This window comes from Ctenopharyngodon idella, chromosome 5, assembly GCF_019924925.1.
Source record: "Ctenopharyngodon idella isolate HZGC_01 chromosome 5, HZGC01, whole genome shotgun sequence".
In the NCBI taxonomy this organism is placed as follows: domain Eukaryota; kingdom Metazoa; phylum Chordata; class Actinopteri; order Cypriniformes; family Xenocyprididae; genus Ctenopharyngodon; species Ctenopharyngodon idella.
This window is the reverse complement of record NC_067224.1, coordinates 42937672-42961343: the sequence shown is the minus strand read 5'-3', so window position 1 is coordinate 42961343 and position 23672 is coordinate 42937672. Positions and strand designations below refer to the sequence as shown.

General features: G+C 37.3%; 2 protein-coding genes across 5 annotated transcripts; one reads left to right on the top strand and one right to left on the bottom strand.

Moving 5' to 3' along the window:
- The first annotated feature begins 327 nt into the window (after positions 1-327).
- On the top strand, positions 328-21182 carry ciz1a (cdkn1a interacting zinc finger protein 1a). 4 transcript variants are annotated; one of them, XM_051894612.1, is made up of 16 exons: positions 328-514; positions 1537-1758; positions 5777-5901; positions 7193-7356; positions 7722-7821; positions 8025-8115; positions 8290-8354; positions 8555-8631; positions 9515-9709; positions 10862-10992; positions 12013-12106; positions 13726-13839; positions 14177-14290; positions 14829-14907; positions 17582-17703; positions 17839-21182. In XM_051894612.1, the coding sequence occupies exons 2-16, from the start codon at positions 1595-1597 to the stop codon at positions 18235-18237; spliced, it is 2034 nt and encodes a 677-aa protein (XP_051750572.1). In that variant the 5' UTR covers positions 328-514; positions 1537-1594; the 3' UTR covers positions 18238-21182. The 4 variants fall into 4 exon arrangements, with proteins under 4 accessions (XP_051750572.1, XP_051750573.1, XP_051750570.1 ...); XM_051894613.1 differs by having other exon boundaries at positions 7190-7356; positions 9518-9709; XM_051894610.1 differs by having other exon boundaries at positions 7190-7356.
- A 1450-nt stretch (positions 21183-22632) lies between these two features.
- bbln (bublin coiled coil protein) lies at positions 22633-23602 on the bottom strand. Its single transcript, XM_051894727.1, has 2 exons — positions 23334-23602; positions 22633-23033 (listed from the first exon to the last, which is right to left on the bottom strand). The coding sequence occupies exons 1-2, from the start codon at positions 23410-23412 to the stop codon at positions 22822-22824; spliced, it is 291 nt and encodes a 96-aa protein (XP_051750687.1). The 5' UTR covers positions 23413-23602; the 3' UTR covers positions 22633-22821.
- Positions 23603-23672: the final 70 nt, after the last annotated feature.

Genomic DNA, 23672 nt, shown 5'->3' with positions numbered 1-23672 from the left:
TCTGGGTAATATTATTTGTCATTTTCGAGAAAGTAACCTATAGGCCTCTTTTCTTAAAATGACAAATATTACCCAGAATGCATTGTTTTTATGGTATATCACTGTTTCAGTGGAAAACGGTATTTTACTGTGTAAATTTGTTTCGTTTTTTTAAAGTTATTTTTTAGAGTGTAAAGAGACACAATAAAAAGTTCAAAGTTATTATAATCTATAATTTAACATTATAATTATTGTTTTAAATATAAATAAAATCCTGATGGATTATTTTTATTATGTTTTTAATTTATTTTTTTATAAATCATTTTAGGGGACTGTGACAGTGCGGGTGATTCAGTGTCATGCGCTGCACGTTTCTCCTCCAGTCCTGCAGGGGTCGCTGTATGACGCGCTGCCGTCACTGCCGCTCTGATACCGGTGAGAGTGTGTTAGCACGGCGCTAATGTGACAGTGGAAGTTTCAACAGGCTGTCGCTATTTTCTCCTCTATTAAATTCATAATCCCGGCAGCAAAGTTGGTGAGTAGCTTTTATTCTGCAGATAAACGGACACCAAGGTTCAAAATATCAATGTTGTGTGAGAGGTTTGTGGGTGGGCGCTGATGTTGTCGTGTTTTTGACAGCTAGCGCTTTAGCAGGTAGCACAAAGATAAAGATTATGGCTGTGTCCTAAATCCTGGTGAGTTACCTATCTAGATAGCATCTTGAGGCATAATTGCAATGATTTGATTCCCAAAAATGCTGCTGCGTGCGCTAGGGTTGCCCTAAATGCTGCTGTCTATGTAGGGAACGAGGGTTTGAGACACTGCCAGTCAGTCGAGCTGTTGTTGTTTTGTGTTGATTGTTTGTGAAGCTCATTCGTCTAGTTCAGGGCTTTTCAGTCTTTTAGAAGCCAAAGATCCCTAAATATGACCATCGTCGTGTGAGGGACCCCCATCCTAACATTTAAACGGCATCTATCTTTATAAACACCCAAATTATACAATGAAAAATGATTAATGAAAAATCTAAAATTAGCCTCTATTAAGTTACATTATATTTTTTCTACTCACTATCGTGATGTACTGTTAAATGTACTATTTATTTATTTAAATTTAATTAACTAATTTTTATTTGATCTATTATATTAATAACTAATATTTTTTCATTTTATTCACTATTGTATTCATTTATTTATTTTAATCTAATTTAATCTGTTTAATTGATTAATAACTGGCCATTTTGAATCAGATTTTTATTTAATTATTTTAATCTAATTTAATAGATCAATAACTAATAACTTATTTATTTTAATCTTTTTTTGTACTTTTTAATTTAATCTTATAATTTTATTTTTAATTTTTTTCTCTGGACTTCTCCACAGACTCAATGTGCAATATGAGATGTTCAGATCATATCACCTAATATTGCAGCTCTAATCATAATTGCAATTGCCAAAATAATCATTTTTATCTAGGGAAAGTAGGAACGAGGGTCTGTTTACTGTAACTGCTGAAGAGGGTTGTATGGAGTAACTCATCTCTGTTTTTCCCTGAACCCAGGCTGAAGCGGTGTGGTGAATCTCTGAGCGAACCGTATCGACGGCCAGACGTCAGGAGGATGTTCAACCCTCATCAGCACCAGCAGCAGCAGCAGTTTCAGCAGCATCTTCGTCAGCTACAGCAGCTGTTTCAGCAGCAGACGCCACCGCCTCCTCCTCCGCCGCCTCCACCGCCGCAGCCTCAACCCGCCCATCACATCACACACCACCATCAGGCCGCACGGTGAGAGTTTCAGCATGATTGCTTTCTTGACACTTTTCATGAATGCAGTAGGGAGAGAATCATTCGATTTCATGTTATTACAGGTCCTGACGGGATTGCGCATAGTTATACTCATTCCCGCAGGTTCTGCGCTTATAATGCGAGAAATTCCCACAAACGTTAATGCACTATAGCATGTAGGTTGAATGAGTAAATTAATCCACAGATTATCAGATCAAACCAGTCATTTGAAAGCTTTCTGTGAGACATAATTTCACAAACAACAGAGATACCATTTGCACCTCCTTTTAAAGGGATAGTTCACCCTAAAATGAAAATGAAGTCATCATTTCCTCACCCTGCTGTTGTTCTAATGCAGTAAAGCTTCTTTCTTTTTAAATAGTGACCAGCATCAAGCTTTAGAAGAGGTCATGAACTGTGTTGTTTTATAATGTTTCCTGGGCTGCACATATAATGTTAGTCTTTGTACATCAAAAATTGTTATAATTTAGAAATAACAGGCATTTTCCTACCCTGATTTTATCCCTCTGATTTGAACGCTCTGTTTTAAGGGGCGTGTCTGCTGTGAGACTTCAGTGGAAACGCCCACTGCTGTGATTGGCTAACATCTTTGCATATGAAGTAGCTAAGTTTAACTCTCGTTTCTACTATTACAGCTCTTAAGGTTAACTAATCGTGAAAAGTGTTTATTATAGCATTACATTCAAATCTGTGGCGTTATATTTATATCGTGGCATGAAAGGTTGCAGTGATGAATATTGTGGTCGATCACACATGTTGTTGAGCGCATGAAAGCAGTGATCTCGTCATTAAAACTCAATTTCTGCACACTAACAAATGCTTTCATAATAACTAACAGTGCAAACTCATTGTAACTAAGAGATTTGTTGAATAAAACAGGAGTTTTGGCTTGAGTCCAGAACTCAGTCACTGATAAACTAGCACTGTTTGATTGACAGCTCCAGCGATTGTAAAGGGAGCGTTCTTTGATCGCTTTCTATATATAATTTAATCACAGTTTAAATAACATTATTTTCATCCTACTAAGAGAAACAAGGTGAAGTTGAGCGTTTAGTCACTGGTTTGATTTACTGACACATAGGCGACGAACATCTGACTGTACATGAATCATTAATATCAGATCAAGCATTAGAATTAACACAGTTACTTACATGTTGTTGCATTACTGTCGAGTCCATATCGTAAAAGTCTGAATTCCGAAATGCAATTGATTTACCAAAGAATCCACAGTGAAATGTACCGAATGCAAATAAATAAAGCTCAACTGAGACATTCACATTGTTGAAAATAAATAACCATATTCCTAGCATTAGGATCCTTTGAAAGGTAATGTTATTTTAGTCTTGTATCGCTCTTCTCTCCTCGTCATCTCACTAACACACCAGTGGGCGGGGCTAACGTTGCAATGATGAAGTAGGCGTTGATTTCTTCTGCAGAGGCGGAGTTTCACCTACCTATGAGATAGGCACATTCCAGGATCAGGCGTAATCTGGGTCTGGTGTCAATAAAAGCTTTTATTTGACTAACAAGGAAGTTTTCAGTTCTGAAACTTACAGGATATTCTTATAGTACGATGACCTCTTGTATATTGAAAGCTCAAGGATTGTTGTTGATTTCTTAATTCATGACCCTTTTAAAAAAAGATGCAAAAGTATCACAGAAAATTCCATGTGACAAGTGTCGTATATTCCAAGTGTTCTGGGGGTTTCTGATAGGGTTTGGTGAAAAATAAACTGAAATTTAATGCATTATTTAACAAAATCCTTGACCTTGGTCTTCTGTGCTTGACTGCGTTCATGAAACTTTATTAGCACCGCAGTTCACTCCGACTCACACAGAAAAGTTGTGAGGAATCAAGATTAATAAAAACGTGACATGAAATACAACTCCTAGAAATCCCAGAAAAGTATCTGTGTACACACTGAGTTGAACATCTCCGGACAGGAACTCTATCAGATGACAGTCAGAATGTCAGCTGACAGATGTGAAGGCGATAACTTCTTGTTATGATGAACACAACAGATACACTATACTGCCAAAAGTTTTGGGATGCCTGCCTTTACATGCACATGAACTTTAATGACATCCCATTCTTAATCCGTAGGGTTTAATATGGAGTTGGCCCACCCTTTGCAGCCTCAACTCTTCTGGGAAGGCTTTCCACAAGGTTTAGGAGTGTGTTTATGGGAATTTTTGACCATTCTTCTAGAAGCGCATTTGTGAGGTCAGGCACTGATGTTGGCGAGAAGGCCTGGCTCACAGTCTCCGCTCTAATTCATCCCAAAGGTGTTCTGTCGGGTTGAGGTCAGGACTCTGTGCAGACCAGTCAAGTTCCTCCACACCAAACTCGCTCATCCATGTCTTTATGGACCTTGCTTTGTGCACTGGTGCGCAGTCATGTTGGAACAGGAAGGGGCCATCCCCAAACTGTTCCCACAAAGTTGGGAGCATGAAATTGTCCAAAATGTCTTGTTATGCTGAAGCATTAAGTGTTCCTTTCACTGGAACTAAGGGTCCAAGCCCAACCCCTGAAAAACACCCCCACACCATAATCCCCCCTCCACCAAACTTTACACTTGGCACAATGCAGTCAGGCAAGTACCGTTCTCCTGGCAACCGCCAAACCCAGACTCATCCATTGGATAGCCAGACAGAGAAGCGTGATTGGTCACTCCAGAGAACACGTCTCCACTGCTCTAGAGTCGAGTGACGGTGATGCACTTGGTGATGTAAGGCTTGGATGCAGCTGCTCGGCCATGGAAACCCATTCCATGAAGCTCTCTACACACTGTTCTTGAGCTAATCTGAAGGCCACATGAAGTTTGGAGGTCTGTAGCTATTGACTCTGCAGAAAGTTGGCGACTTCTGCGCACTGTGCGCCTCAGCATGCGCTGACCCCGCTCTGTGATTTTACGTTGCTGTTGTTCCCAATTGCTTCCACTTTGTTATGATCCCACTAACAGTTGACCGTGGAATATTTAGTAGTGAGGAAATTTCACAAATGGACTTATTGCAACCTATCACGGTACCGACGCTTGAATTCACTGAGCTCCTGAGAGCGACCCATTCTTTCACAAATGTTTATAGAAGCAGTCTGCATGCCTAGGTGCTTGATTTTATACACCTGTGGCCATGGAAGTGATTGGAACACCTGAATTCAATGATTTGGAGGGGTGTCCCAATACTTTTGGCAATATAGTGTATATTCAACTCAGAGAAGAAGGTACATGGATTGTATTTCATGTCGCGTTTTTATTAATCCTAATTTCTCACAGCTTGTGTGTTTTTCTCATGAACGGCGCAGTCATGCACAGAAGACCAACAGGAGGATTTTTGTTAAATAATACATTACATTTCGGTTTGTTTTTCACCAAACCCTATCATAAACCCTCAGAACACTTGGAATATATGACACGTGTCACATGGGATCATTCCGTGTTACTTTTGCATCTTTTTTTAAAAAGCTTTTGCAAGCGCAAGCGGGACACTTTTTAAAAATTTCTCCTTTTTTTTGTCCCGAAAAAGAAAGAGTAAATGATGACTTAATTTTCATTTTAGGGTGAGCTAACCCTTTAAGTCTTGCCAATTTAAACATTCATGAATTTTTAAACCATTCACTGCAAAAAAAGTATTGTAATTTTAACTGTAAAAATTAACCTGTTAATTGGTTAACGGTAAGTTCCCTTACTATACACAGGAAAACCTGTAATAGATCTAACTAATTTTACCCTAAATACTGTTAAATGTACTGTTTTTGAAACAAAACAAATCACCTTATAAATTTACAGTGAAAAGCTGTAAACTGACATTCCCAGAATTCCCTTTGAGAAGCTTAAGATTTGATAGTTTTTCATTTTAATAATTGTCTTCTTATTTTTGTACATTAGGGTTTTATGGTATGTCTTATGTTGTTAAATGAATGTTTATTGCATTATTTTAGTGTGACCTAAGAAAAATGCGTGAGTTTATGTCATGTGTTTGTGTTGTCATTAAACAGGCCTATGGCGGTTCCCGCTCCAGCACCTCCATCTGCCCGTATGGTCAACCTCTGCTCAGCCACTCAGACCATCATCGCACCCAATCCCATGCTGCAAGGGGCTCTGCTCATGCAACAGATGCAGGGTAAACTGAGGCACATGTTTTGTCATGTCATCCTAATATAGCAAGCACTATATTAAGGTACATGTAGTCACTTAAAACCCATAGAGACCGGCGTTCCTCCTAAACTGCACACATTCACGGACGTGGACTTCTGCACAGACAGGGAAAAAAATTGAATGGAACTGAAGCTGTGAGAAATGTGTGTAAATTACTGGAGATTTCAAGTTCATAGCTGCACATATGGAAGCTCACTGACGCTATACACGATTTATGATCTTTTTCTTTTCGAATAATATTCCCTTGATAACTTATTATTAATTATAATGGTGACGTTTTACCCTAAAATCAAAAAAATAAAGCTTCTTTTTAGGATTATTATTAAGACATTATTTTCATGACAGTTGAAAAACATTTCCCATAAAATTCTTATTTCTATAAGGCATTCAGACGTTTTACTTTTAAATTTAATATTTAAATTTACTTTTAATGCCATTCATTTTTTCTCTGTAGGGAAACTGATTTTGAATGATTGAACTTATAAACCTGTAAAGACAGACCTATTGTGAGCTACAAGGTTGTTAATCAATAGTATTTGCTTCTGTTGAAGACGTCAGCCCACATTATAACGTTTAACTGCAGAATTCCTGGTGGAAAAACTACATTACCCATGATGCTGTACAGAAATTCCACCAATCAGAGAGTCGAAAAAAGCTAAACATGCCAAATTGTTTGTAATAATCTTAAAATATATTGTTTATATATAATTGACATTTGTAAATGAGTAGTATTATATTTCTCAATCTTTTTTAATGCGATTATACTATTCGCAATGCGTCATGGGATTGTAGTTTTTTTTTTTGTACTTTTGTCTTTTCAAAAACTTTTTTTTGCTTCAAATCAAAGTTTGTAGTGTTGTGATTCTCCTCGTAGCTGGTTGGTTTGGTTCATGAATTATAACTCTTTAACGAAGACTTTTTTAAAATCCCTATGGGAAAAATGAATGAAAAAATTACTTCTGGATCCAGTGCCGCTTAAAAAAAAAAAAATGGAGCGGGTACTAATGCACTCTATTATCCTCTGTAGTGATTCTCATTAATACAATAAAAGACATACATGTGAATTCAGGTTGATTGGGACACTTTTCCCAGTCATCTCAATGGCATAAAGTGTCCCAGTCAACCTGAATTCACCCCTAAATTTTGTCATATGTTTCCTGAGTTCCACTCATTTCGTCCCGTGATGTTTGTTTGTCCTGTATGTGTCCTGGTGTTGTGTTTGTGTGACATGTTGATTTCTCTCCTGTCTGAAACAGGCGGTATGCGTGGCTTTGCTATGGGTGGGCAGCAGTTTCCTCAGTTCTTCACTCCCGGATCCAGAGCGTCTCTCCTGGGGCCTGTTCCAATGGGAGTGGCCATCAAAACTCCACACATGGGATTCCCACGACATTTCACTCCACACGCGCGCTACTTTAGCAATGTAAGTGTGTTAGTGCTGCACGATAATGATTAAACTGATCATGATGAAGTTGTTCCAAACCTGTTTGAGTTTCATTCTTCTGTTGAACATGAAAGAAGATTCAAATTGCGGGATTTAAACTCTTTAATCTGGCAACCGCAAGCATTAAACTAACCTATTAGTGATGATTTGAACAAACTCCTAACCCAAAATAAAAAACTTCATCACATAACTAGTTATTCAAATATATTTTTTTGCCATCAGCTGTTTGGATTGTGTGACTAAACTGACATACATAAATAATAAATATTTTTTTAACAAATAAATTACATATTTGTTAAATCATGCTGTATTTGGTAAATCTGTCACTGTCTGAACATACACAGGAGTTTCAGGCACGTCAGCCAGAAAGGAAGAGGGAAATTGAGCAGAAATCAGCGGGGAGCGGCGACAGCCAATCAGAAGCCAGCAGCAGCAGTAGCAGAGGTATTTGGAGGTCAAATATATTGTTACCAGCTCTCTTAAATGTTTGTTAAATTTTAAAGACATTTTTGACCAAAGAGGAGGTTAAACTTTCTATTCATCAAAGAATCCTGAAAAATAAAACATGATGATTTCCTTAAAAATATGAACACTTGTAATGTTACCATGTTAGAATCAGTCTGTGATTTGTGCTTTGATTTGAACAGCAGATGAAGCCGCCGCTGTGGCCGATCCGGGATGTCAGGAGTCTTCAGAGCAGCCCGATGAACCAGCGGCCAAAAAACACAAAACTGACGAGTCAGTTTTACTTTACAAATACATTTCTTGTCTTATCGAGAACGATTCATCAGTCTTAATCTTTCATCAAGAATATAAGATCACACAGGTTGATTTGAATCGTTGTTCTGGCTGTGCTTATATGCATTTAAACAACCAAGTGATTTTTATCATGTGGTTTCTGTTGTGGTCCAGGTCAGAAGAGCCTGTGGAGACAGAATCAGCTCAAAACACTGAATACAAGAGCCCAGATCCTGGAGGTAGGGAGGATTTCACCTGTAACTGATCATCATAACTGTGTTGAGGGGCATTCTGGGTATTATGTTTATCATCAGCATTTTCTCCTGTCTCTGGAAGCCATGTTGTGCTTTTGAGGTGGAAATACTTTTCTAGATGGATAAACTTCTGATTGTGTGTTATCAGTGTGTGTGAAGTCCTCATGCTGTGGATGTTGTTTCAGATTGCACACTGCAGGAGGGAGGCAGCGTGGACGGGCCGGTCGCTGCTGAAGCCGATGAACAGAGTCAAGTGGCCAAGGTTCATCCCATCATCTCTGTGTGGTCCAGTGTGCTTTCCATAGAGATAATTATATTAATAAAGCTGTGTCTCTATGTGGATGAAAATATTTGGTGTTAAACATCTTTACTACAGCTCCTAATAGTTAAAGTTACTCATTTGAATTATTGTTATTATTTTATTTTACCCTTATAAGGGCAATTTTTTTGGTCAAATTCTTACATGTAATCAAATTAAGTTAGAATTATTAAGACAATTTAGGGTTGTTACCAATCAAATGAAAACAAAATCCATCTTTGAACTGCAGAAGTGGCACAAAAGCTGCATCTGAAGTGGCATTTTGACGCATTTACACAGATTGTTTAATGCAGCTCAGAGGTGGCTTGAATGCATTTACTGTGCAGTAACAAATGCAAAACAAAAAAAACTACAGCTACATTTAAGAAACATGCATAGAAAAACAAAAAACTGACAAGAAAAAGCATATACTGACTACAACATAATCAGTTATTAATATTTATATTGCACGTGTTCATAATTTCTTTGTATGACAGTCTGGATGAAAATTATGTTCCCACAATTTGGCATGTTTCATTGAGTAATCATCACAAATAAAACACTTGAGTCCAAGCACAGCTACGCATTATGCTTATAAAATCATTAATATTATTTGAATAAAGGGTGAAAATGTAAATTATCCTTAGCGATTTGTTAAAAATGGCCGATTCATTCAGAAACATCACTGTCTTTATGAATGAGTCATTGAATTATTCACTCAATCGATTTGTTCAAAAAAGCAGATTCAGTTAGTAACGAAACAGATGTGTGTAGTCATATCTAGAAAAGAAGCACTCATATCTTCTACAGATGATATAAAAATGTCTTTTTGTTTGTTTTTCTTCAGCAGGTCGAGCATACAGAAGCTCCAGATAAAGACACGGAGCAGCAGATCAGTGACAGTCCAGACCACGCCACAATCTCCGATTCAGTCCCTGAGATCAAGGAGACCAGCAGTCACGAGGAGGTCAAAGACGGAGGACCAGAGACCTCCAGCAAGTTCTTCTGCTATATTTGCAACATCACTTGCTTTAACCAGCAAGTATGTATAATGAAGAATGAAGAATCATTCATGACAATATCAAAAAATCAGCTCATTCTTCCAATAAGAACAACATAAGAAAACCAAGATTTGAAATTATTTTCTCCAGATTTGATGTTGATGAGTAAATAGACATGCAGATCACCACTGAAGGTGTTAACATACCCAAAATCTGGATGATGGAAGATATCCATGTGTGTCAGATGGTTATTGCTTTTACAATTTATGACCTTTTGCTGCTAAAAAAACCTTAAAGTGTTGACATGACCTCACACTTTGGGAAAATAATTAGTGTAAGACTTTGCATGCAAACGCACCCTTTATTTATTCATGTTGCTTTTGATAACCCTCACTATGCTTAAGAAAATGACTTTTTTCCTCAGTCTTGTTTTTCAAACATTCTTAAATCAAGATAGCTTTACTTGAAAAGCAAAATGAACTGGGATATTAAGTCTTGTTTTCTGAAAATTCTTTTAAAGTTATCAAAAAACATCTGCTATTTGGGATAAAATGATAAAAATTATTTTGTTTTCCTTTTGAATTGATTATTTTTCTGACGCCTCTGACAGATAATTTTTCTTGTTTTAATTATAAACTCACTTAATTTTGATGTATTTCAATTTTTAAATGAGATTTAAAGTCTTAAAGGGATCCATTGTAGTCTTGAGTTTTCTTCTGGGGACGAATACGTCACAATATTCCTCATTTAAATAATTCATACGCAGAATAAAGGGGCGGGGCCTGGTTGAGTTAGTTAGTAGTGTGTTGAAGCTGGCGGTTATGGTAAGAGGCGGGACATTTCCCAAACACCAATCGCAACACACTGCTCCAGCCGGCCAATCAGAGCACATTGTGCTTTTCAGAAGGAGGGGCTTCATAGAGACAGGAACTAAACAGAGCGTTACTGACAGACTGGGAAGAGAGGAGCTGAACAATGTCAAAAATTACATTCAAGCATGAAAACCTGTTCTAGTAGAGCTCAAAATCAAATAACAAGACTGAAAAAGGGCATAAGTCATTTTGCTTCTCAAGTAAATGTATCTTGATTTAAGAATGTTTAGATATTTGTGTTAGAAAACAAGACAAAAACAAAACAAGTTAGAAAATGATTATTATGCAGAGTGATGGAAAGTTGAAATCTTGTGTGTGCAGAATTTCCAGAGCCATATGAACGGACTGACGCACCAGCAGAAGATGATGGAGATCCAGCACATGAGTAACGCGTGTCTCGTCACGCTGCTGCCGCGAGTCCAGGAGTCCCTGCAAGGAGCTCGCAAAGACGGGTGAGAGTTTCTGATGCGCACGTGCTGACAGTGGTATCTGTACCTTAGAGAACAAATAAACCACCTCAGAGAACTGATGAAGCTGTAACATCATGCCTGACTTGAGCTGGAATGAATGAACACAAATAGACGGCAAGTTGAAATTCAATCTGTCATGTACGGGCAGATAAGGCTGATCTTTAAATCAAACAGAACCACTGATTTAACAACTAAATTAAACCTTGAGATATTTCAACAGAAACCTTTTGCTACTCCACATGTGCTGACATGTTTGCCTGTTGTAGCTCATCCACATTGTGTGATGAAATAGACACTGATGAAGTCAAAAGACACCTTCAAACAAAGCTATTTCAGCCCTCCAAAACTACATCGTTTGAAGCGAAAGATTCGTTTTTTTGCTTTTCCTTTTGCCGACAGGGTTTGTACAGAGGACTGAAAGTTTGGAAAATGCTTTATTTTAACCGTTACGTCTTCAAGGTTTGAAATGTGCTTGAATTTTATAGTAATTTTGTAGTAACCATAATCATAGTAAAATATGTGGCATTTAAACACTTTAATGGCATCTATTCCACTCTGAGCGAAGTGCGTATGTGCTTGTGACGAACACGGATGACATTTTCATAAACATCAGTAAAGAAGGCATCACATCATTGGGTTGCAGAAGAAACTAAGTTCATGTTGACAACAATGTTGCGTGACATGAATATAATGAAGTATGTCGATGGTTGAAAACATCGAAATGAAGACATTTAGGCGCGTCACAGAAACAATCTCTGTGCTGTGCATTGAGAATAATGGCGGTGAAAAGAGTAATAAAAATTGCATGTGAACGGGAGTGAAGAGGTTTGCTCGTGCCATGTGAACATCTTACTGCGATTATGTCCTTACTCTGATTATTGGAGCACATGTAAATGTAGTCCGTGATGCGTCGATTAATTTTCACACCTCTAAACCTGTTATCTCTGTTTTTATGCTTCATGTTGCCCGACCTTCTGACCTGACCTCTCTGTGACCCTCCAGTGAGAAGAGACCGGGCCTGCAGAGATGGTGCTCCACCTGCCAGACTCACTTCACCAGCAACGTCATGGACCATCGCAGAACCAGAGAGCACAAGGTGAACCAGCAGACCTCATGCACTCAGCTGGTTTAGCTGATTATAGATTTTTTTAAATATTTTAAATTGAATTTTTACGTTTTTAGTTTAATTTTTAGAAATTTCATTATGTGCTTTTGTCATTTTATATTTATTTTAATTTATTTTTAGTTTTGCTTTTTATTTATTTCCAGTTAATAATTTTAGTGCTTAAACCTTTCATTTTTTTGCCAAGGCAGAACTTCAAATTTTCGCTTAGCTTACTAATGTTTGTATTTTATTTTTATATGTTTAGTTTTCATTTGAATTTTTAGTAATTTCATTATGTGCTTTTGTAATTGTATTTTTTATTTTTTTAAATAATTTTTAAATATTGCTATTTGTTTAATTTATTTTTATTTGAGTTTAGTTTTAGTTCTTATTTATTTCCAGTTAATAAACTTATTTCATTTTTTTTTTTGCCAAGGCAACACTTTTCAACTACTATTTGCATTTTATATTATTTTTATATTTTTTAGTTTTCATGTAAATTTTTTGTCATTTCATTATGTGCTTTTGTAATTTTATTATTATTATTTTTTTTTTTTTTTAATTACTATTTAGGTTTAATTTATTTTTATTTTAGTTTTTATTTATTTCCAGTGATTCCAGTATTTTGGTGCTTCATCTTAAATTTATTTCATTTTATTGCCAAGTCAATATTTCTAATTTTGGCTAAGTTTTTCAACTAATATTTAAATTTTATTTTATTTTTATATTTTTAGCTTTCATTTTAATTTTTAGTTTTCATTTTTAGTCAAATGGTCATGTGCTTTTGCCATTTTATTACTTTTTTTTTGTTTAAATAATTTTTAAATATTGCTATTTATGTTTAATTTATTTTAATTTCAGTTTAGTTTTAGTTCTTATTTATTTCCAGTTAATAATTTTAGTGCTTCAACCTAAACTTAAACTTATTTCATTTTTTTGCCAAGGCAACACTTTTCAACTATTTGTATTTTATATTATTTTTATATTTTTTAGTTTTCATGTAAATTTTTAGTCATTTCATTCGTTTTTTTAAATTACTATTTATTTATTAATTTATTTTTATTTCAGTTTAGTTTTTTATTTATTTCCATTTAATAATTTTAGCGCTTCAGTTTATTGCCAAGGCAACATTTCTAATTTTTGTTTAGTTTATATTTTATTTTATTTGAGCTTCATTTCAGTTAACAGAAATGTTTTTAATAGTTTTAGGCCTGGTTTCACAGACAGGTCTTAGATTAAGCCGGGATTAGGATTACATACATTTAAGTATCTTTTATAAACATGCCTTAGAAAAAACATTACTAGTGTGAATCTTGAGACAAAACAATGGCACTGATATATTTTAAGATGTGCTTTCAGTTAAAACAGCTCAAACATCCATTTTAGTCTGAGACTAGACTTAAGCCTTGTCTGTGAAACCAGGGATTTGTTTTTGTCAACAATAACATCCCTGCATGCAGTCACTCGACTAGTGACCATTTCTGTTGGCATGCTTAAAAACTCCTCATTTAGCTGCAACCTGATGTAAATAAATCCTCCCGTCCCTGTGTGTGTGTGTGTGTGTGTGTGTGTGTGTGTGTGTGTGTGTGTGTGTGTGTGTGTGTGTGCAGCGCTGCAGTCACTCGTCCAGCACCAGCTGTACCGTCTGTAAGCTGCACTTCAGGACGGCCAGAGAGTTTGTGGAGCACATGCAGTCGACGGAGCACAAGCAACGGGTCGAGCAGGTGATGATCAGATGTGCTGCTAATGAGGATAATTTGTATCAGTATGGTGAAGCAAAATTGAACTTTCACTCTTCAAAAGTGTTGGGGAGGAATGTTAATAACAGAAATGACCAGACTGTATATACGAGATGTCGAATTGGTCACAAAAGAATTTTCAGTTTTACTACTCTTGTGTTGTCATGAATATGATGTTGATTTACTAGCAATTTCTGAGTGAAATTGAGTGAAAAGTAATTCCTTCACCAAATATTTTTCAGTATAGAGAGCATTTTACAAAGACTAACTCTGTTGAACCTGGAACATTTCTTTAATCTGTTGTTTGTTTGTGCGGCTGCAGCTGTGGAAGGAGTCGGGTAAAGGCGGCGCGGATCAGCTGAACGCCGCCATGTTACTGGGTGAAGAGGACGGTGATTGCAGTGATGACGAGAGGGAGGAAGAGGAAAACGGGAAGGTAAGACCTTCTCGAGTGAGAACACGTCACAATATTCCTCATTTAATTATTCATTTGCAGAATAAAGGGGCGGAGCCTGGTTGAGTTAGTTAGTAGTGTGTTGAAACTGGCGGTTATGGTAAGGGGTGGGACATTTCCCAAACACCAATCACAACACACTGCTCCAGCCGACCAATCAGAGCACATTGTGCTTTTCAGAAGGAGGGGCTTCATAGAGACAGGAACTAAACAGAGCGTTACTGACAGACTGGGAAGAGAGGAGCTGAACAATGGAGAATATGAGGAAAATAATGGTGCACATTTATCTAGGTTAATATTAGAGCGAGCGGTCATGTGATGTGGCTAACTAGGCTACTACTCATAAGCCATGTTTGAGGTCGATGGATGATGGGTAAATGTTTCTATTTCCTGCCCGACTTAATTACAAGGACCAACCGCTAATGATCTGTCCATCACGGACTGCGTGACTTCAGCAGTTCCTGTGGAGTTTTTTTTTCTGTGTCCAGCTGACTAATTAAATGTGACGTGTGTCTTTTAGGAGGGTCTGGCTGCGCAGATGGAGGTCACACTAGAAGATCTGACTGAAGACGAGGAGTTTGACTCAGACACAGTGTATGGTGGGTAATGATTAGCCACCGATTATACAAAGTGTTATACAATATACAGTTTCGTTAAAGGGGTCATGACATGAGAAATCAAATTTCCCTTGATCTTTCGACATATTAGAGGTCTTTGTACTAGTGTTGTCAAAAGTACCGGTACTTCGGTACCAAGTCGGTACTGAAATTTTGAAAATGTGACGATACCAGAATTTCTGTAGTACCCACTGATGGGGCTGTGCCAGTATTTACGTGAATATGACACGAGTGAAGCACAAAGCTTTGTTTACAAAAGAAATAATAGGTTAGTAATTAAATGTGACATCGCAGCCATGGAAACATTTTGGTTCACGCCAAATGAGAGAGTCCATACTTTTAAGCTTTGTCGGCTTTGTATTCTGTTTTGTGAATCATGATCTGGTCACCCGATTATCAGAGAATTTAAAGGGTTAGTTCACCCAAAAATTAAAATTCTGTCATTAATTACTCACCCTCATGTCGTTCCACACCCGTAAGACCTTCGTTCATCTTCGGAACACAAGATATTTTTGTTGAAATCCGATGGCTCAGTGAGGCCTGCATAGCCAGCAATGACATTTCCTCTCTCAAGATCCATTAATGTACTAAAAACATATTTAAATCAGTTCATGTGAGTACAGTGGTTCAGTATTAATATTATAAAGCCACGAGAATATTTTTGGTGCGCCAAAAAAAACAAAATAACGACTTATATAGTGATGGCCGATTTCAAAACACTGCTTCATGAAGCTTCGGAGCGTAATGAATCAGCTGTTCAGAGCGCCAAAGTCACGTGATTTCAGCAGTTTGGCGGTTTGACACGCGATCCGAATCATGATTCGACACGCTGATTCATAACGCTCCGAAGCTTCCTGAAGCAGTGTTTTGAAATCGGCCATCACTATGTAAGTCGTTATTTTGTTTTTTTTTGGCACACCAAAAATATTCTCGACGCTTTATAATATTAATATTGAACCACTGTACTCACATGAACTGATTTAAATATGTTTTTAGTACATTAATGGATCTTGAGAGAGGAAATGTCATTGCTGGCTATGCAGGCCTCACTGAGCCATCGGATTTCATCAAAAATATCTCAATTTGTGTTCCGAAGATTAACGAAGGTCTTACGGGTGTGGAATGACATGAGGGTGAGTAATTAATGACATTATTTTCATTTTTGGGTGAACTAACCCTTTAACAATATTCCATTAGTTATTCCACTGAACATGGTTTCTTTTCCCAAATCTTCACTCACGCAGGGGATTATAAACGTTTCTTCCTTTCGTTCGCTTTTAGGCCTATTATATTCACATTCTTTACTGTGGTAAAGTAGAAAAACACTGTAGGACAGAAATCTTTTTGCTTGCACATCAATTTCTATTTAACACAGTTTGTGCTTGTTATTAGACTTTATAAGGCGCGTCAAGTTGATTTGTATAGCGCGCTTCACACACGCCAGTGATTTTTACTTTCGCTTTCTCTGGCAGTGCAAAATCAAACATAGCCTGAATGGCTGAAGATAAAACTAGCACTTCAGACCTTGTACAACAAGTGTCAGTTGCTTGTAACATCAGAAGATAACATGAAGATATTATTAAAGAGAAATGGTCTCTTTCCTGCTCGTGTCCCTCATTTCTCTCAAAACGCAGAGCGGCTATATGACGCATCTTTGTGTAGAAATAAAAAACGAATGTTTTTTAGAATAATACTTCACTTTCTTATTATTTAGGTTACCATTATTTACTGATATTTATTTCATAGTTTTACAGGCTGTAGTGTGTCGTTTCACTGTCGGAACAGCTAAAATAAACACACACGTCTGTTTCAAAATGGATGTTTGAGCATTTGTTATTTTTTTATATTTCAAAATTTGTCATTGAGATATATATACACACACAAACATACACACACATGCTCCAAATATTCATATGTATGATTACCATCATATTTAATATGTTTTTAAAATAGGCTAGTTAAATAAAATAGTGAAATAGTTCCAACAGATTTTCCTGTGGTACCGAATTTGGTACCGAGAACCATAAAATTTTACTGGTATTGGTACCGACTACTGGAATTTTGGTACCGTGACAACACAACTTTGTACCATGAAAACATCCTGCAAGTTTCATAGCTTAAATATCCTCCTCATTATAAACAAAGCATTTCTTTAATCAAGCTCCAAAACTGGATCATTTGGATATAGCGGGATCTGTGATGTCACATGAGCAAATACATTTGCATATGCCCGCCTCCAGAGTAAGACATCGACCAATAGTTATACATTATCACACAATAGGCCCCGCCTACTGATGTTCAGTCACTTAACGGCTGATATTTGCCTACACTGATTATAATGGCTTTAAATTGCTTTTGACACGACGCTCACATCCACTTTATTTGTTAGTTGTTTACTTGCCAAACTGGCATTAAACAAAAAAATATCTGTAGCCATTTGAAATTACAGGCAACTGCATTTTAGTCATGATCCAATATATATATTTATTTATATATACATACACTTGTGACACTGAAGACTGGAGTACGTAATGGCAATGATTGAAAGGGTTAAATTGCCGCCTCCTTTCAGTGTTGTCTTTTTATTCAGAACTCTAATGTTGACGACATCTTTAATTTTAATATGTGGCATTATAAATATCATTTTGTCTCCCAGGCTCTAGTTTTGTGGTGCCTGTCGCTGGGTTTCTCTGTCGACTCTGCAATCAGTTCTATCACTTTGAGTCCTCGGCTCGACACACGCACTGCAAGACGCTCAAACACTTCGACAATCTGAAGGTATGATTTGTGAATAGTGTTTCATGTTGATAATAATACTTCATTCTGTTATATAATTTAGAAATACATCAGAATTTTTGTCAGTCATGTTCCATTTGCAGCTGTTTTTTATCATGTTTATTTGTCATTGTTCAGCGTTATAAAGCCTTAAGGAAGCATGAAGACTCTGGTTCAACCTCAGGAGATCCAGCAGACCACATCAGTCCAGATGAAACCTCCGAGGGAGGATCTCCGTTTACCTCATCCGCGTCTCTCACCCCCAAACCAGCCCTCCAAACCTCACCGTCCAGCAGCAGTACCTCACTTCCCACCATCAGCATCAGCAGACTGAGCAGCAGCTCCATCGTCCAGAACACCAGCAGCAGCGGACAGGACGACGACCTCGGGAGTGTGACGCTCCCACAGGAAGAGGCCGTCGCAGGAGAGCCGGAGGAAGAGGACGAGGGTCCCGTCGGCGTCCCCGAGGGGAAGGGCGCCCGGGGCCGAGGCAGGACTCCTGCTAAGAGACGAGGAAGAGGAGGAAGACGACGCTGAGGGCTGATGTCTATCCTGAGAGACAGGGAACTTTATCAGGCCCAGAGGACCGTAGTGAAACCACCCCGCCGTAGACAGTATGTGTCTTTCCTGCAGTTCAGAAGGGTTTGTGCCACAATTACAAGCCTCTAACCCTGTTTGTACAGTAGCTGTTTTCATTGAGCACAAGAACCTCAAGACGCCATTACTGAATGATTCGTGCTTCGGATGAAGGGTGAATCTCACCAACCCATGAACATGTCCGGGTCATATCTCAGACCAAAACAAATACAGTAGTCAACATTTGAAGTGGATCAGAAAAGTTCATCAAAGTTGTCCTAAAACCTTCTTCTTAGGACAACTTTTTTGATCCACTTCAAATGTTGACTACCCCACACACACACACACACACACCCCTTTTTAGGACCATTAAGATTGAATTATCATCTAGTTTTCATGATAATTGCACACACCCCCTCACCAATTCTTAATTACTTTAATGTGAAATGTTAATCTCATTACCATAATGCAAAAATGTCATTATTGCAAAAGTTGTTGTACTGAATTGAATGTATGCTGATTTAATTTTAATATTAAAAAAGTAATAATGTCATCCAGACAGATTGAATTAACTGCAGGAAATGTAACTTCAGAGGGAAACTGTGCTGAATCATGAAAGCAGCGTCACAAAGCAAAACATCTTAATAGTTCTTCACGTTCTTTACGGGCAGTACAGTTTGTTTTTGGTGTGGATCATGATCTGAACATGTTCGTCCTGAGATTCACCCTCGCTGATGGAGCGGCAGGTCTGTGTTGACGTAGAATGTAGCAGCACTGAAACGCGTTTCATAAAAAGTGCAAACATGATTGTAGTTCTGAAATCAGTGTCACACGAGGCTGTAAAAAGAAGGGAGACAAACCTTATTTATGGAGGTAACACACTAGTTCTAGAGCTGGATGACAGTTGATCGGGTGAATTTATGACAGACACAGACGCTGATGTTATTTTCTTATAAACATCTTCAAATGGAGTTCTGCCTTAAGTGCAAACGCTCAGACGGAGCAGTGTTTAAAAAGCATCGCAAAACCAGCGATGATCATGTTTTCAGCTGCTATCCCAGAGTCCCAGAGACTCGTATGTCCCTGTGTGCTGCGCTGTGATTGGCTCACACTTTCAGATAGCATCTCATACCGAATGCTAAACATTTCTGGTCGATGGTCCACGGGTAAAACCGTGAGTAACGTTATTCCACCAGTTGTGTTTAGCTTGATTACTTGACTTGTTTTAGGGTTATTAAGCGCACACATGACCTGGACTTTACTTTAAATTACAGTGCAGAAATCTTCAAGAAACTGAGTTTATGATATATTCTCAGATGTGGGTTTTTCTAGAGGATCTGCAGATCTAAATATTCTGTTCCCAAGATTGTGGTGCGTCCAAAATGTTATTTTTGCACCGACTTCACCTGTTTTAGTCTTCGCTTTGATTTGTACCGTCAGTGAAACACTGATGTTGAGACAGCTGATTATATTCTGGTCAATCTCACAAAGAATGAAAGAAATAATATTTTGCATTTAAAAAAAAAAAGGATGTTTCTATTGTGACATTATTTTCATGACAATTAGGCACATTTTCTCCCTTATGAAAAATCGCTTCAATGTGAAAAAATGAAAAATAATAATATAATATTGCAACTGTAATATTACAGTAATGAGAATTAATAGAAACGGTATATTTTTTTGTATCACGATAAGAATTTGGGATTAAAATGTGCATAATTGGCATGAAAGTCACAGTGCAAAAAGTCTTCATGGGACCTAAATATTCTTTGTTTTTCTGTAAAACTTTATTTCTTCTTTTTATTTAGGAGTGAAATATGACCTGGACTCGTTTTCGTCTGTAGTATTAACTCTGTTAGCTTCATCTGCTGTTTGTGTCTCCCTGATAGAAACCGTCACCTGTTACTTTGTCACTAAATGGAGCGGTTTTATGAGGATTGGCATTCGCTTTTTGATTTCGATATGCATCATCTCGTCGTACACTGGAAACGTCAGCATGAACTGTGCTGATGCAGAAGCATCTCCGTCTCTAATCATGACGACAAACACTGTGTAGCAAATGCATCTGTTCACATTCATGATCATGTTGCATTTCTACCCAGAATCAAAGAAAAATCTACATTTTGCATAAACAAAATGAAGTCTTTTTGCATGGTCATTTTATTTTTCAGCCAATATTCTCTATACAGAACAACATTCATTTGTCATTTTATTTTCATTACTGTAATGCAGTATTTTTACCCTCAGGCTTCAAATGCAAAATATAATTGATTTATTTCCATTGGTTTTGGGACGAAATGTGACCAGATCCATTCAGAAATCCATGCACCATGTTTCATACTGAATTCAGATCAGGCTGAGATGTTATTGATTGTATGATTACTGACAATGATTTGAGGTGTACTTTTGATTTTGTGTGTCTTACAGAAGGGAACTGCTCAGATGTTTTATTTTATGTTTAAAAAATCATGACAAAAAACCCTAATCAGGTTGGCAAGACCAGGTTAAACCAGCTAAGACCAGCAAACCATTTAAACTGGTTTAATACAGCTTCATCTTCAGTAATAATTCAGCTGTCGGGAAGGAGAGAATATGGTCAGTCTGGTTGTTTCATCTGCAGCAGCTTATAAACTGCATGTTGCTGATGAAAAAGCACAAATGTACTGAGAGTTTTCCCATCATGGAATAATAATAGTGATTGATTTGTAACGTGATTTGAGCTCTGAAAGAGGAAGGTCAGCGGGACGCTTTGTTTAAAGGCAAGCTAAACACAAACTATGTTTCATATTCTGACAAACTGAACACAACAAAAATGTTTTATTGCAGCTGGAAGTTCATGTTTTTCCAATGTTTGTTTTGTGCATTTGGCTCATTTTAATTTCTATTAAAATATTTGTTGATTACAAGGGCGACTGGATTATTTATGAACTACTGTAGGCTTGTTTTCACCACAGAATAATAAATAAAAAGGTAATCGTCTCACAATTTTGACTTTGCAATTCTGAGTTTATAACTTTTTGTTCTCAGAATTGTGAGGGGGGAAAAAAAGTCAAGTACTTCTATATAAATTTGTTTACATCCTTGATAACGATTTATTAAAAATAAATAAATTTCTCATTCACATTGCATATCATATGAAAGCAATAAGCCACTCGAGGCTGTGCATTACAGTGATTTTACCACATTTTAAAGGGGTCCTTGATTATGATTTGACTTTTTTTAACTTTAGCTAGTGTGTAATGTTGCTGTTTGATCATAAACAACATCTGCAAAGTTACAACGCTCAAAGTTCAATGCAAAGAGATATTTTCTTTTACAGAAATCGCTGTTTAAGGACTACAACGAGCTTCTTCCCGGGTTAGTGACATCACAAACCCTGAAATTTACATAAACCCCGCCCCCGAGAACGCACAACAAATGGGGTGAGGCCATGTTGGGCTGCTTTAGGGTGTGTCTCAATCAGCTCCCTAGTTCAGTAGTCATTTTAAGGGCTGTCTCAATCGCAGAATCCTTTCAGGGCACTAAAACCATGCGTTCGCTCCATAAAAAGTCCCAAAATGCACCGTGAAAACTAGGGAGCATCGATGCTGCTCACTATGCTCCCTTAACAAGTTCTAAAGCGCGAAACTTAAATCACGTGAGCCAACTCACTACACATAGCGTGATAGATGTTTTTTTTGTGTGTGTGTGTTTTTTAAAAATACAAACCATTATTTTATTATTTCAGCGTAAACATACATCGCTAGACAGGTAATGAACATAATCTAGCTAACTTTTAGTTTATTTACGGCTGAAATATTGCACATATATGTAACAAGCAAAGCATTTATCATAATGTACTTTAAATAACATTACAAGTAATGTCAGAAAGATATCAGCTCTGCTTTTATTCATAAATACCAGTAGTGATGTTACACGTCGCCGGAAATAGAGTCATCGGTGTCCCAGTGTGTAGTGAGCCATTGTCCTTTACTGTCCTCACCAGTGCCCGAATTCGTGTACGCGATATGCTGATTGAGACGCACCCTAAGGCACCGACATTTTGTTTTCGCAAGCGACAACGGTGTACCTTGCGTGAGATTCTCCAGCTTTGTTGTTGTTGAGCGACCGAAGCGCGAGCTGTTAAAGCTCCGCCCTCTTCTGGAAAACGGAGCTCATTTGCATTTAAAGGGACACACACAAGAACGGCGTGTTTTTTCTCACACCCAAATAGAGGCAAATTTGACAAACTATAATAAATGATCTGTGGGGTATTTTGAGCTGAAACTTCACAGACACTTTCTGGAGACACCAGAGACTTATATCTTGTGAAAGGGGCATTATTGATCCCCTTTAATACATAATCACTGCCTCGTGTGCCTTAATGCTTTCATTTAATACAGTAAAGTTTAGACACAACCAACACAAAGAGATTTACACATATATATTCTACCCTACTGGTCCACTGAGAAGATGACGCAGGTATTTTACATCACTGATTTACAGCTGAATGCATTAATAAAACAGGAAAGAGTCTGAGGATGGACGTCAGTGCATGAATGTTGTCTAGTCTTCGGTCTGTGTGTCTCTGGACGCTGGATCTTCTGCTGGAGGAGGAGAAGCTTCTTCATCATTCAGCTGTTGTCTGAAATCTTTTCGGGCTTGTCTGTTGGACTCCAGCAGCTCGTGCAGTTTTCCATTCAGAGCATCATTTCTGTCCTCGATGTCATCCAGACACGAGTTGATCTGGTCCAGCATGGAGTCGATCGCTGCATATTCTGATCAGAGACCAATCAACACACATATACTTACATATAAGCCTAAATAAATATGTATACACACACACACACACACACACACACATTATATATATATAATGTGTATATATAAAATAGTTTTTAAATAAAACTATTTAAAAAAAAATTAATTACAGTTTTATTTTATATATATATATAAAATAAAACTGTAATTAATTTTTTTTTAAATAGTTTTATTGTAACTAACAAAATCATCAAAAGTAAAACATCCGACCAATTCAGTTCAATTCATATTACAGAATGAGATGATTATAATAATACCCTCTTCACTGAATTCATCTTCATCCTCGATTATTCCATCATCAACAGAAATATTGGGATCTCCGTTTGGTCCAGACATATTTAAAACAGAGGAGTCGTTATAACGATACAAATTAAAATAGTAATTACAATTCAACTCGCAAAATTCATATAATACTGTCTATATAAATGTACTATTTATATATTTACAATGTAAAAGTATACAAAATATAAGACCGAACGTGAGAGGCGATTACAGCTCAGTATCAGCTGACTGTCACGAGCGGTCTAACAACGCGCCTCATCAGAATTATAAATCATCTGCTGTTTCAGCTCGAAATATTTCATTATTCAAAATAT

Coding starts and splice junctions, on each gene's coding strand:
- ciz1a (XM_051894610.1), top strand. CDS start 1,595: ATGTTCAACCCTCATCAGCACCAGCAGCAGCAGCAGTTTCAGCAGCAT. Junction 14,908..17,581: donor TGACTCAGACACAGTGTATG/GTGGGTAATGAT, acceptor TTTGTCTCCCAG/GCTCTAGTTTTGTGGTGCCT. Junction 17,704..17,838: donor AACACTTCGACAATCTGAAG/GTATGATTTGTG, acceptor GTCATTGTTCAG/CGTTATAAAGCCTTAAGGAA.
- bbln (XM_051894727.1), bottom strand. CDS start 23,412: ATGTCTGGACCAAACGGAGATCCCAATATTTCTGTTGATGATGGAATA. Junction 23,034..23,333: donor AGATGAATTCAGTGAAGAGG/GTATTATTATAA, acceptor GTCTCTGATCAG/AATATGCAGCGATCGACTCC.